General features: G+C 33.4%; 1 protein-coding gene across 4 annotated transcripts in view; it reads left to right on the top strand.

The window, feature by feature from the left end:
• The window catches only part of LOC130448018 (nucleosome-remodeling factor subunit NURF301), a 67,231-nt gene that overhangs the window by 45,845 nt on the left and 7,736 nt on the right, over positions 1 to 13,650 (top strand). For all 4 annotated transcript variants that reach the window (XM_056785166.1, XM_056785163.1, XM_056785164.1 and 1 more), the window contains 3 exons: positions 283 to 520; positions 11,157 to 11,439; positions 12,743 to 12,935. In XM_056785166.1, coding sequence (XP_056641144.1) covers positions 283 to 520; positions 11,157 to 11,439; positions 12,743 to 12,935 — 714 coding nt within the window. The remainder of the gene's footprint in view (positions 1 to 282; positions 521 to 11,156; positions 11,440 to 12,742; positions 12,936 to 13,650) is intronic.

The following is a 13,650-nucleotide window of genomic DNA, read 5'->3' as shown; positions in this document are numbered from 1 at the left end:
AACTTATTTATCAAAGTATTAAGTAGGCGATGAAAAAATAATTCTTTGGGAAAAGGTCATCATTGGTAGTTTTCTTGAGGAATATATGTAATTTTACTTATTGTATTTAAATTTGCTCTATTGTCCAAAATAAAACATATTTAATCAACTCTAATATCTGGAAATGATTTAAACTGTTATGCATTCGACGTAAATTGGTTCATAAACTGTTTAATTTGTTTAATGAAAACGTTTACACGTCAAACTCAATTCTGTTACTAAAATATTTCATATTTATTTCAGTCTATAGAAACTCCCACCAACGTTCGTCAAATTTTAGTGAATGGCGAACAATCACAATCTACACTACTCAAATCGAATGTGGAGCCCCAACTACAACATCAACAAGTATTGCCGCAACAACCTTCCTCGCAAGTGCAATTACAGTCCCAATCTCAAGTTCCCCAACAGCAACGTGTGGTGACTTCGAATGCTGATGCTAACAAGCAGTTTGTGGTAACTCCAGATTATATACAACAAAGTATGTTAATTTTTCAACCGTCTGTTATAGTATACAATCCTAACTGTATATACCCATTGCAAAACGATTTTGGCGTGAGATTTCATAAACGATGAATATTTTTTTTTTGAGGATTATGTGGATGAAAGTGTTTGATTTTTTTTCCAAATTTTTACTATCTTATCACGTCATATTTTGTTACAAATTTTAGCAATCAGCATTTTATAATATAAAGGTTATTTCATGAAGTCACACCAAATCAAAGTTGATTTTTTTTTATAATGGAACACCTTATATATTACGATCAGCTTGGACGAATTTGGACTTGAGAATCTAATAAGTTAAGTCTAGCCTTGTAGTTATAGAAACTTCTCTATTATCACGGTTAATGCGTTAAATTACCAGCGAGTTTGCGAGTACATAGATTATAATTGGTTCTAGAACGTATGTTGTCTATGTTCTTGCCTCTTTTGTACTATTATTAATGATTTGGTTAACGCCATGCGCTTATAAAAATTTTCTGTGTTCAAAATTGGACACAATGTCTCCATGCTGGTATAAGCGTAATCTGGAGAATCTGTCAATATTTACTAATGTTGCAGCTTTTTCAACTGCATCCGTAACTTTTGTTCTTTCACACATTTTCTTATAGAAACATTTATTTGTGTTTACTTAAATACCACGTTACAAAAGTTTCAATATTTGTTTCTGGTGAAAAGAGAATTTGTACTTACTCGAACCGTATGTCCATTTTTATCGACACGGCCACGAGGAATTCTGTTACCCTGCTGATAAACAGTTGTTCGACCACTATCTGCAACTTGCCATGAATAGAGAAGACGTTATACACATTCAAGCAGATATATAGGCTGCCATCTATCCAATATTTTTCTACGCTTTCTGAAATTAGTGTTGTAAAATTATTTGTTTACTGTGGCCATTTGGCAGCACTAGGCCTTGATGAAATGACATGTGAAAGTTTTAAAATGTTACATGACACCTTTGTCCACTTATTTTTTAATCCCATTTATTTATTTATTAATGGTATCAAATGCTTCAACCTACCGACTACAAAATATATATTTATGTATCAAGGTACTAAAGTTATGTCACGAGGTTGGAGATTAGTTGCCGAGGTTATGTTTGTGTTTATGACCGTGTTTAGTTACTCAGTTGAATAATATGATTATTTTTCAAAAATCGGCATGCAAATCTTATTTTTTTTTCAATTATTTATATTAATGGTAATAGAACGGTTTGAGGTGTTCGTAATGTTAAAAGGTTGTAAGCTAGTTGACTGTAGTGGATGATAGTTCGGTTACTTCAGTGCCTAGGTACGGAAAAACGATTTCACTACGGATTTCTATCAAGCAATCGACATTTTTTCACTTACCTATCGATTTCGAAAAGAAAAATTTTTTTCAATTCACTTGTTGAGCGGTAAACCTTTTTTTGGTATATACTTTCGGTTTCCACAAATGAAAGATCATGGCTTAGAAATGAAACGTACTCTAAGTATTAATCATAAATATTATAGTCTAATTGTTCCAAAATGGATAACACTTTCTCCACAAGTCAATTATCAATCGGTTATTACGGATAAGCAAGGGTTTTCACAATTTCGTTTTTATTTAAAATAATTTTTACATTATATTCTGTGATATTTTCGTTCTATACATGAATGAAGACTGAATTGTTTATTGATTTTTTGTTTAGTATTGTTTAATGATTTAATAGGAACGTTTTCGAAACTACAGTATTAATAATTATTCATTCTCTCTATTATAACAAAATATACATATCTCTTATAGTGTGTTCATAAAGGAATGTAAATTGTTGATGTTAAATTACCAAAAAAATGTTGATCAAAAGTTTTTTTCAAATGATTCAAGTTGATTAGAAGTGTACTGTAACTCCAAAATAACCAATAAATATTTTTTAAGGAGTGTACCATATATATTTTGATAAAGACTAGTAGGTCGAAATATCAAATTTTTACATGCCATTTCCAACTTACTTTCATAAAAATAAAAATTATGAATAAACACGTCACAAACATGCTCTTTAGATCCTCTTGTTGGAGCGGATCAGTCCCCTTGAACAATGTCTATACCTTCTAGTTTATTTCCCGTAACAACTTTCTATGTCCTGTCTTGTCCTGCCGATCATCTTCCACCTCTTTTGACCATTTTGTCTTAAGTGATTTCACGGAAGTTTAGAGGCCTAAACTACCTCGCCGGTTCGAGTTACGGCATGGCCGCATTGGACATTTCTGTAGAGCATTCAATTCTGAAAAAAAACTCGGTCGAAGCGTTGGTATGAAATGCCACTGAACTATAGAAATTTATAAATAAAAATCAACAGTTTTTGTGCTTTCTCAAAGGGGAAATCTTCACACCCCTCCGTCGAGGACTTTCATGATGGGACAGAGAAAAAAGGGTTAAAAAAGGCACCCTCATATCTATAAAATATTATGTACAAGATATAACGTGGTAATCGGGATGAACTGAAAAATAGTAACCTGATAACGTCTTCTTAAATAACCATATTAACGAAAAACACATTCAAGATCAATACAATTATTCCAACGCTTCTCTAACTTCTCGATGTCGTGCTTGTAGAAGGATTTGTTTTTCCCTCAAAATAGGCTTCAGTTTTCATATGAATCGAATTTCTTAGCGGCGAGAATTTTTTTGAGATAGCCATTAGTCACTGGGATCAGATCAGGACTATACGGTGGATGAGATAGCAATTCGAAGTGTAATTTGTTCAATTTAACCATCGTTGCCATCGACTTGTGAATCGGTGCATTGTCTTGGCGAAACAATGGTTTTCTATTCGACATATGATGCCATTTTTCCTTTATTTTTGCATTCAAACGATCCAACAACTTAATGTAGTATTCGCTATTGATTGTCTCTCCCTTTTGGAGATAGTCGATGAACAATATTTCATGCGCATCCCAAAATACTGTAGCCATAACCTTTCCAGCTGACTGTTGGGCCTTTGGATTTTTCGGACGTGGTTCACAGGCTGCAGTCCACTCAGCTGATGATTATTTTGATTCCGGAGTGAAGTGGTGAATCCACGTTTCATCCATTGTCACATATAGACGCAAAAAATCTGATTTATTACGTGTATACTTGGCCAAACACTGTTCTGAATCATCAACACGTTGTTAATTTTGATTGACTGTGAGTAAAGATTTCTCATAGTCAAATGTTCATGCATAATTGTAATATCTTTACTGCCTCAGATATTTGACGTAATTTCTATTTACGATTGGATATAACCAATTTGTGGACTTTTTTGATGTTTCCTGGAGTAAACACCCCAATTTAGCGACTAGAACGTTCGCCATCATCGGTGTCTGTACGACCACGTTTTAATTCAGCAAACCAATCAAAAATGGGGATTTTCGTTGGAGCGGAGTCAGTATAACTCTTTTGAAGGCATTGCTGAGCTTGTACAGTATTTTTTTCATCAAGACTAAATGATAAATTAACACACAAAATTGTTTTGAATCCACTGTTCTCTAAATAACGAAAGTAGCCTTACTTAAATCTGTGTCATTTTTTCCTGACTAATCGAATGGTCATCAAATTTGACACATAGTCTTTCCAAAGTTGGTACTTCATAAACGTCATATGGATTTGACAATGGCAGCACCATCTGTGTTTCAGTCACACGACTTATTGAGTGATGTAATTGCTTTCTATAGCAGACTTGAATACTTGTAAAAGGACAAAGAAAGACAAATTGATCATCTAATTAAATAAAGTTGAATCAGTTATTGGTTTCTATTAATGATTTTTAAAACAAAAAAGTTACTCAAGTTCATGTTTTCAATAACTGTAGAAAAAAAATTATAAAAATATGCAGCCCTGTATTTGTAATTTCATAGTCATGAAAAAAATTTAAATCTATGAATAAAAATATGTTAATAGGTTGGTGTTTCTTTTTAATCAATTTACGCAGATGGCTGAATTATTCGAAAAAACTTTTATTGAACATTTTTTTCTGTAAACCTAACAGAAATCAAAATTTACTGCACATCAAGCACACTGTATAAATAATTAACCTTTGGAATATTAGTGACATAATATCATAATTTAATTCATATTTATTGTTACTAAGGTACCTGATTTCTAATTTGTACTTTAGATCAATTGATTTTCAATTATAGTATTCTATACTTTCCTAATATCAATAGTTTCAATTAATTTGAGTTCGAACTAATACGAAGACCGTTTTATTTTTTCAACCTCCGATCGCACCGTGCAGACGTTACGCGGGCAGAAGAAAGTCGGCATGCGCTGTAGGCGACTGCGAAGCTCTCGCACTACACACTCCGCAATTGTTGACATTCAAGCGTCAGTCGGCGTTGTGCGCCAAGTGTGAATTGGGAAGTCTGATGTGAATGAGTCGTGTGTATGGGGAAAACTTCATCAGTGATGATGTTGAGCGAGAATTGTGACGAAAGTTTAAAGATGGCTTGATGAAGGGGACCAAGGACGTAAATCTGTCGTTCCAGATGACCTGGTTCAACGGTTTGACAGAATGGTTAGAGATTCACCATTACTGATTTGTCTATGGAATTTCCAGAAGTTTTAAGGTCTGTTTTGTATTCTATTGTTACTGAACGGTTGGCAGCAACTTTCTTTGAAGAGGTGATTATGTCGAAAAGTAACCAATCTTTTGAAAAAAAATTATTGTTTTATATGAACTTTTCTTATAACCTGTCGGAGGTTTAAAAAAATCGGTCCTCGTATTTATAATAAGTTGGAGTTCAATGTGAATTTTTATTTTGACAAAATACTAAGAATCTACTAATCTATGAATAACTTCGTTAAAAAAATGAGACTAATATTTCCAATCGCGATTTTGTACATACAATAATAATGTATACAAGACGTCCCACTTTGGAAAGTTGTCATATAGTAACACGAGACAAATCAAATTGATTGCATTATCATCATTTTATGAAAAAACAGCAATCTAATTATTAATTACAAACATGACATCATTATGTTTTTCAATAAGCCAAAAAATGTTTGAAACTTTAAAAATCTTGTATCAGCAAAGTTAATTATGACCTTTTACAAGGTGAAGGAACTGAGTCGAATGACTTAACCTCTCTATTAGTTCGAAGCTCTTCTTCTTCTTTTTTTTCCATTATAAGTTCGACACAATTCCATTCTGTCACAATCAGGTAATGAGATTGATTTTTTGCTGCACTTGTGGAATGCTGCGCCAACGAAACTTCTACCTTTTTTCCAGCTACGTGCGATCTCTAGTTCTCCCTAAACCTTGTATATTATACGAGTTAGTGGTGTTCGTCACAAAGATCCAAAATGGAAATCGCGATCACATTTTGTGCTACAATTGTACAATTCAAATATCGAAATTCATAATAAAAATGTTTGGTGATGATTATATGAATCATATATAATTGCGGGGAGGATGCGCACTGATACGAACAAGCAGCGTAAATCTGCCCTAATCCGCCGGTTCTAATGATAACAAACAAACTAAATATCAACCGGAAATACATTTCTGGCAAACAATTGCTGGTGTACCATTCAGATTTGACCGTTTCATGTTGCTTTAATGGAACGGTGACGACATGTCCAATTATTCCGAACAGCTTTTGTTGGATTTGGCTCGACTTGAAAGATCCATACAACCTATTTTAGTTTCGGGATCATATGCATAGATCCATGATTCGTCACCTGTCACGATCTTATTGACGTCTTTAGAAGCACCGCGATTGAATTTTTTCAGCATTTCTTTATTGTACCAATCGACGCAAGCTTTTTTTTTGAACGATTGTCAAATTATACAGTATCCAAACCTTTTTGACAGTCAAATGTTCATGCGATATTGAATGTATATGAGTGGAACTAATGCCCAAGTATGCCTCGATCTCACGGTATGTCACATGACGATCTTGCACAATCAGTTTACCCACAGGATCGATATTTTGTATCACACCAGCCAAATTTGGACGAAGTTCACGAAATTCATCCTGTGGCGAAGTGCGACCACGGTTGAATTCGGAAAACCAACGAAAAAGGATGGATCGAGATGGTGCCTTATCACCAAAAGTCAAAGCAAGTTGATGGGCACAATTTTTACATCAGTGTTGACATATCTCAATACTTAATATGATCACTGTTTTGGCCTAGTTCTGGTCCCAATTTTTTTTCTCCTTGCGTTTTCTAAATTGCTTTATACTTTTTACTTTGGTTAAGTAATTGCGGAAAATTTTTCAACATGTATCTATGAACGTCTAGTGATTAGTAATTTGATCTTTCGCTCAATTTGTTAATGTGGTAGGTATAAAGGATGCCTCCAGTTATTGTATACAAGTAATACCTCAGTCATTTGACTCGATAATTATATAACATTTTGACAGCTTTGTGGTAGACATCCCTCATTTTTTATCTATAAAAGATATCCACTGTAATATAATGATAATTTAGATTATTTGATTGACATTTACTTCTTTGAAGCATTTTTTTCTGGTCTGAAAAATAGCTGGTAGTCGCTTGTCTACAGATCCAGAAAATAAGGTGTTTGCAAGGCGATTTTTTGACTTGTTGCATTGTTTGATAAAGAGAATTTTTGTTCTTCTGCATATGCATCAGCTTCTTTGTGATTAACATCTTCAATCGATCCATTATAATACAGTTATAATCACATATTGTTGATTAACAATATATCGTTTGGATTCCAATATTTGAATAGATTAGATGGGCGTAGGGTCGTGAATCCAACTATTACCTTACTTTGATCTCTTGATAGCCCCGAATTGTTTATCTGTCAGGTAGTAACTTTGTAAAGTTAGCTACCTCTCTGTGCTTACTTCTTCTGGCTTTGAAAAGCTTAAGTGCATGAGACGTAGTCTTTGTTTAGGGATTGCCTCGCCCTCACAAAGGAGGTCTCGGCGGTTTCCTTTGGTTCTTCAAAGAAGCGATAAGAGCTGTCCGTTGTTTTCCGATGTTCTTCAGATGGTGTTTCACCGGACAGTGTCTAGTAAACATACCACTAACTCTCCTTAGCTCGTATTTATTTAATTAAAGGGATCTTTCAGACCAGTTGCTGAAAAAGGAAAGAAATCTTTTCGATTGTTTCAGACCTAGGGTCTTATTCCATGGTTCTGATTTCCTCTCGTTTTCCCACTTCTTCTCAGAAACGACAAAAACTGTCGGTAGTTTTCCGATGTTCTTCAGATGGTAGTTCACCTCAAATGGTGTCTAGTAAGCATACTAGTGACTCTCCTTAGCTCGTATTTGTTCAATGAAAGGGATCTTTCAGACGTAGGGTTTATTCCATGTTTCTGATTTCCTATCGTTTTCACACTTCTTTATGACTATGGCTTGATGGGATGGCTTTTTAGGAAACCTATGAATGGAATTGTCCCGCCTTTTTTCGCCAGATGTTCGGCTTGTTCATTGATGTATCGCAATGTACGGAGACTAGTCGATTGTTGTTGCTCACTTTGAAAGGCTTTTTCTGGGTTAAATTTATTCAGATGTATGCTTGTAACATTTTATCTTGAATAACCTCTGAATCATGCTCCTTTGTGCATGTACTATGAGAAATGGAAAGGTTTCTATGCTTCAAGACTCATAAACAATTCTAGAAGGTGTCTTTTTTGGTCTCTCTGATTGTTGAGTACTTCAGCATCGACATATGGATTTCTCTTCTTTATTGTTTAGAAAAATGATGGAGTGAATTAGCCAAAAATTTGACAGCTCAAATTTTAAAAATAATAATGTGTTCAAAAATAAAAGTAAATAACAAGTATGTTCTCAATCATTTAAGAAATGAATAGAAGACTGATATTTTATCCTATTGAAGCGTTCCTATTAAAACAACTTCGTACAAAAAAAAGCTGGGAATTAGATACGAAATTAATTTGAACCGTGCCAGGTATTCCCCGCTTTTTTAACCTCATATCGAGGTATTTTTCGTTTTCGGACCAATATCGTTACATAAATGTAAATGTTTTAGACTGTACTCGAAATTATAACAATAAAATCGTTTAAACAATTACTTGGACTTTTTTTGTGTTAAAACCCTTGCAAATCGTATTTATTTTTTTTATATTTTGTAATCGTTTTGCTTTGGGTTTATTTTTAGATTTAATTTTTGTTGTTTTATTTTTTTCATTTATTTTTATATAATTTATTAAGCATATTCACTAAAATAAGAATCTATTTGATATTATACATGATATTACAGCTTGCTCATATCATACCAGGAGGCACTAACTTAAGTCTATGTAGAAATAAGATTGATTTTTTTGTTGCGCTTGTGGTAATACTTGAACAACGAAACTTGTACCACAAATTGTAGTCATCCTGCTCTACCCATACATATTTTTTTCAGTTGCGTGCGATCTCTAGTTCTCTCAAAGCTGTGCATTTTATACATGTAAGTTAGTGGTGCTGTTGACAAAAATCGAAACTTCCAGCAACGCGTCTTGATTAAGTTTTGGGTTAAATCAGACGATTCAACTATTGAAACACATAGTAAAGTATTAAAAATGTGTGGTGACGATTCTATGAGTCGTGCAAGCGTTTTGTTGACATAAAAGGCTCAAGTGGTGTGAGGGTGCGCGCCGACACGAACACGCCCTAAGCCTTCTAGATAGTCGGTTAACGGTTCGAATGATAACAGACGAACTAAATATCAAGGCAGATTTGGAAACTGCAGAAATGGTTCCAAAACATAACAATAACGAATGTCAATTACAGAAGACTGCTTGGATCAGGCAGAAAGTATCCTAAGGTGCTTTTGAAAAATGTATCCAATGCAATCTAGAGAGGAACTATCGCAAACAGGAGATCATCATCCTATCCGTTAGTCAAGCAGTGATTAGAGCTTTAAGCTCCAATATTATAAAATCCAAACTCGTTTGCGATTGCCTAGAAAAATAATGCAATGAATTTCGGCACACACCGGAGCGAACGGAAATGAAATAGCTGATAAGGCATCTAAAACCTTGCGTGGAACATGAACCCTTCTGTGGGAACAGCTGCAGAACCCTAGAAAAAGTATTGGAAAAGAATGTAGATAGGTGTCAACCTACAGGGGCCGAGACAGGCAAAGACTCCTGGAAGGCTATGACTAGAGAAGATCTGCTGAATGTATCAGCCTAAGTAAGAATTCTGGACTTCCTGAAAGGAACGGGGTTAACATATCGGCTGTAAACACTGGGCTCTTAAGTATTGCAGCAAGAATGGGAGACACAATAAATCCTTTGAGTGTAGTGTATATGATACCCCAATATCTACATACATACGAGGATGTATTGATATCTAGTTACCATAGCAACAAACAATAACTTATTAGAAGTGTCAGTGTAAAGTTTGAAGTAAGTCAGAAGTAAACCGGAGTTACGCAATAAAGTAAATAAAAAAAGGTGTCCAACAAAATTGTGTGCCATCATCAAGTACCTGTATTTAAAAGGCTTAAGAAGTAAACAGATTTACGAAGATATGCTTAATGCCATTGGTGATCAATATCCTTCGTATGCGACCGCGAAAAATTGGAGTGCAAGCTTCAAAAGAGGTAAATTTTCCATTGAAGATGATGACCGATCGAGAAGGCCAGTTTCTGTGTCAGTCGGGAAAAAAATAAAGAAAACAAGGTGTTTTGTTTTTGCAGGACAACGCGCCTGCACACAAATCTCATGTTGCTATGCAAAAAATTCGTAATTTATGGTTCGAATCACTAGAACACCCCCTTATTCACCAGATTTGGCTCCATCCGACTATTATATCTTTCCTTATCTGAAAAAAAGTTTAAAAGGTTGTAAATTTTCTTCCAACGAGGAGGTAATAAAAACTGTGGAGGTCTGGTTTGCAGAGAAAAAGAAACATTTTTTTTAAAAGTCTAGAGACGTTGCAGGTTCAAGGCCCTTCAAATCCTATATCGTTTGTCTCACAAGCAGGTTTTAATAATTTAGTGAATTACTTTCTATTTCTCCAGTGCTTAAGAAATTTTGCGACAATTCCTATTTCATATTTAAACTGTACTTGAAAATTTAGTAGAACCTCCAATTTTCAGCAGGATAAGTGATTAGGGATATGTATTAATTTAACGAAAGATTGACTTTTTGATAGTTATAACCACTTTCGATTCGGATGTGCTGATGTTTTTCCATAAATTTGATTTTTTTTTTCATTGTTGGATAAATATGGAGCTAAAATGCATTAACAGAGTTAATGAAACATTTTATACTTGGTAAAACAATTAAGGAAAAGTTACGTAAATATTATTCTGAAAAAGATCTGTTCCAAGGAATGATTTCTAGGTGATTTTCTGCTATTAAAAGTTGACTTTAAACTAATGCCCTTCTATAGTCGGGCCAGTGAAGCTTTCCATTAGTCTCCTGTTGCTGCAGAAAAATCTGCCTACTTCATACACTATATTCACCAGATCTAATTCCCTCCGATTACTTTCTAATTACAAACATAAAAAAATGGCTTAGTGCAAAGCGGCAGGTGAAGAGGTATTATACGGCACTACTGAAACAATAAATTTTTGGTTGATTTGAAAAAATTGGAAACTCTCTTCACATTAAAGTTACTTTTTAATTGAAAAGTTAAACTTTCATTTATGTATCATTTTACTTTTACTCTAGCTATAAAAACTGCTTTAAAACAAGAAAACCTTAATCCCGAAATCGAAGAGAAACTTCTCCAACTTCAGAGGTACCAGGAAAGACAAATGAAACACGAACCAGAAATACCGGCTTCTGTTACTAAACTGAGTCAACCAATAATTAATTCTAGACATCCCAGTTCATCAAGAAAGCGACCATTAAGTACATCCAAAAACGATGATGCCGATTGGGTAATGGAAACGCCGAAAAGGAGCCGACCAAACCGAATCATTGAAGTTAAAAAAGTTGAAGTTGAAACTCAGTAAGTAGCAATTTGTATTTCTCATTCATTCATTCATCAAACGTATAATGATAGCTATTACTCATGAAGATGAAATAAATTGCCATTATTAAATGTATAGTTAATATTACGAAGGTGATTCAAATGTTCAAATGTATACCGGAATTTTTGAATATATATATATATATATATATATATATATATATATATATATATATATATATATATATATATATATATATATATATATATATATATGCAAGATCAGAATGGACAGTTACAAATTGGAAAGTACATTTTATAAAATGAAAAACTTCTTTCGATTTAAAAACTTGAATAAAGAATTTAAAAATAGAATGATAAAACAGAGGCACTTACTTTAAAGAAAGCAATAATGAAAAAGCTGAAAGTCTTTAAAATAAGGATATTGAGAAGAATATTACGAATATCATGGACAGATAGAATAGCAAATAGCAACACAAAGAGAATTATAGACTATCATAAAAGCCCGGAAACTAAAGTACTTTGGTCATGTAATAAGGGGACAACGATACGAATTCCAGATATTGATTATGCAGGGAAAGATAGAGAGAAAGAGAGGTATAGGACGACAAAGAATATCATGGCTGCGAGACTTAAGGAAGTGGTTTAACTGCACGTTAAATCAATTGCTTAGATCAGCTGTGAATAAATACAAATAGGCATGATGATCGCCAATCTTCGTCCAAAGATGTCACTTTAAGAAGAAGAAGAATATTCACTGCTACCCGAAGGATCTATCGTGTCCCCCTTTCTTGCTGCGATACTGTAGAACCAAAATTTGAGTTGTAAATTTAAGGGAAAAAATAAATTTCTATTTTGATTTTATTTTTATTTACATACTCATGATGAATTATAAAAAAAAATTATAACAAAAAACAACTAAAATCAAGAAGATTTAGAAACATAAACATATCAAAAAGTCTAAGAAATTAAAGAAATTTATAAATATATGCATAAATACAACTGGCTTAATGTTAATTTTTTTTTCTCCTAGTAGATTATAAAAGCTGTTAATCCATAGATTAAAACAACACATTGTCATTGGATTTTTCTTTGTTTCATTAGCACATACTAAGAAAGAGTTAAGATTCATAGCTGAAATCATTTTGTGAAAATTCGTTGCAATTCTATTGTAAAGGATGCATTTAAGGCTCTATCTTATTTACACTTCATTTGGATCAATTAATTCTACTGCTAAAACCAATCTACAGTTTAAAAAAAATTATATTCAATGTTTCACAATTTCAAATAAGTTGGTATTATTATATTAACTGCATTTTAGTCCAGAACCCGTTAAAGAAAAAATCGTATCGCCCAGAAGCAAAGTGAAAATTAAAGAAGTATCTGAGACAGAAAAGAAAGTTACAATGAAAACAAAAATATTGGTTACGTTATTTAGACATAAAGAAATGTTGAAGAAAGATATACTCAGGAAACGGGCTCTCTTAGAAAAGGAGTTGCAGTATGAAATTCAGGTGAGATAAATTCTTTACTATTTGGCGTCCAATAAAATCGATCCTCCCTGTAAACAATAAATTTTTATCCTATTTATTAAAAGATAAATCGCATAAGACATTTTTATAGTGAGGTTTTTTATTGTAAATACTGAAAAACAAACTAAGTTAAAATTGCTCAATTTTGTAATGAAAATGTATCAATTATTAAAAAAACTTGACACAATAACTAGAATTGTCTCACTTTGGTTTTATTGTAGTTTTAATCAATCGTATTAATTTTTTAGGAACTTTTGTGGTTCACCTTCCTACTCCTCTTCAATGCGGTTTCTGGGAGCTAATTTTGACCCTCACGTTTCTCTTAAGGATTAAAGTTAGGATTCCTTGCTGGTTATTTCATAACAGTACTACTGTTACTATTACTACCTCACTTCTTTAAAAAACCAACGTCTTGTACTACATGTTATTCTAGCATCTCTTGGATGTATTGTGTAGACAAATTGCCTAAACAAGGATTGGATACGAACTGAAGATCATTTTTTCCTTGTGAAGAAATTCAGCCACCAACTTCTTCCAAAAGGCTTTTCCGAATACAAGCTTGTATAAATCTTTCCTGTCTACAGTATAGTTTTTTACGTATATAGGTACCAATAAAATTTATTTTACCCTCATATGAAATCAGTAGGAGTTAAAAGTGTAGTCCAAATCACACACAGTCACTCCACAGATATTACGA

This window comes from Diorhabda sublineata, chromosome 8, assembly GCF_026230105.1.
Source record: "Diorhabda sublineata isolate icDioSubl1.1 chromosome 8, icDioSubl1.1, whole genome shotgun sequence".
Lineage (NCBI taxonomy): Eukaryota > Metazoa > Arthropoda > Insecta > Coleoptera > Chrysomelidae > Diorhabda > Diorhabda sublineata.
The sequence above is the reverse complement of the archived record's forward strand: the minus strand, read 5'-3'. Positions and strand labels throughout refer to the sequence as shown.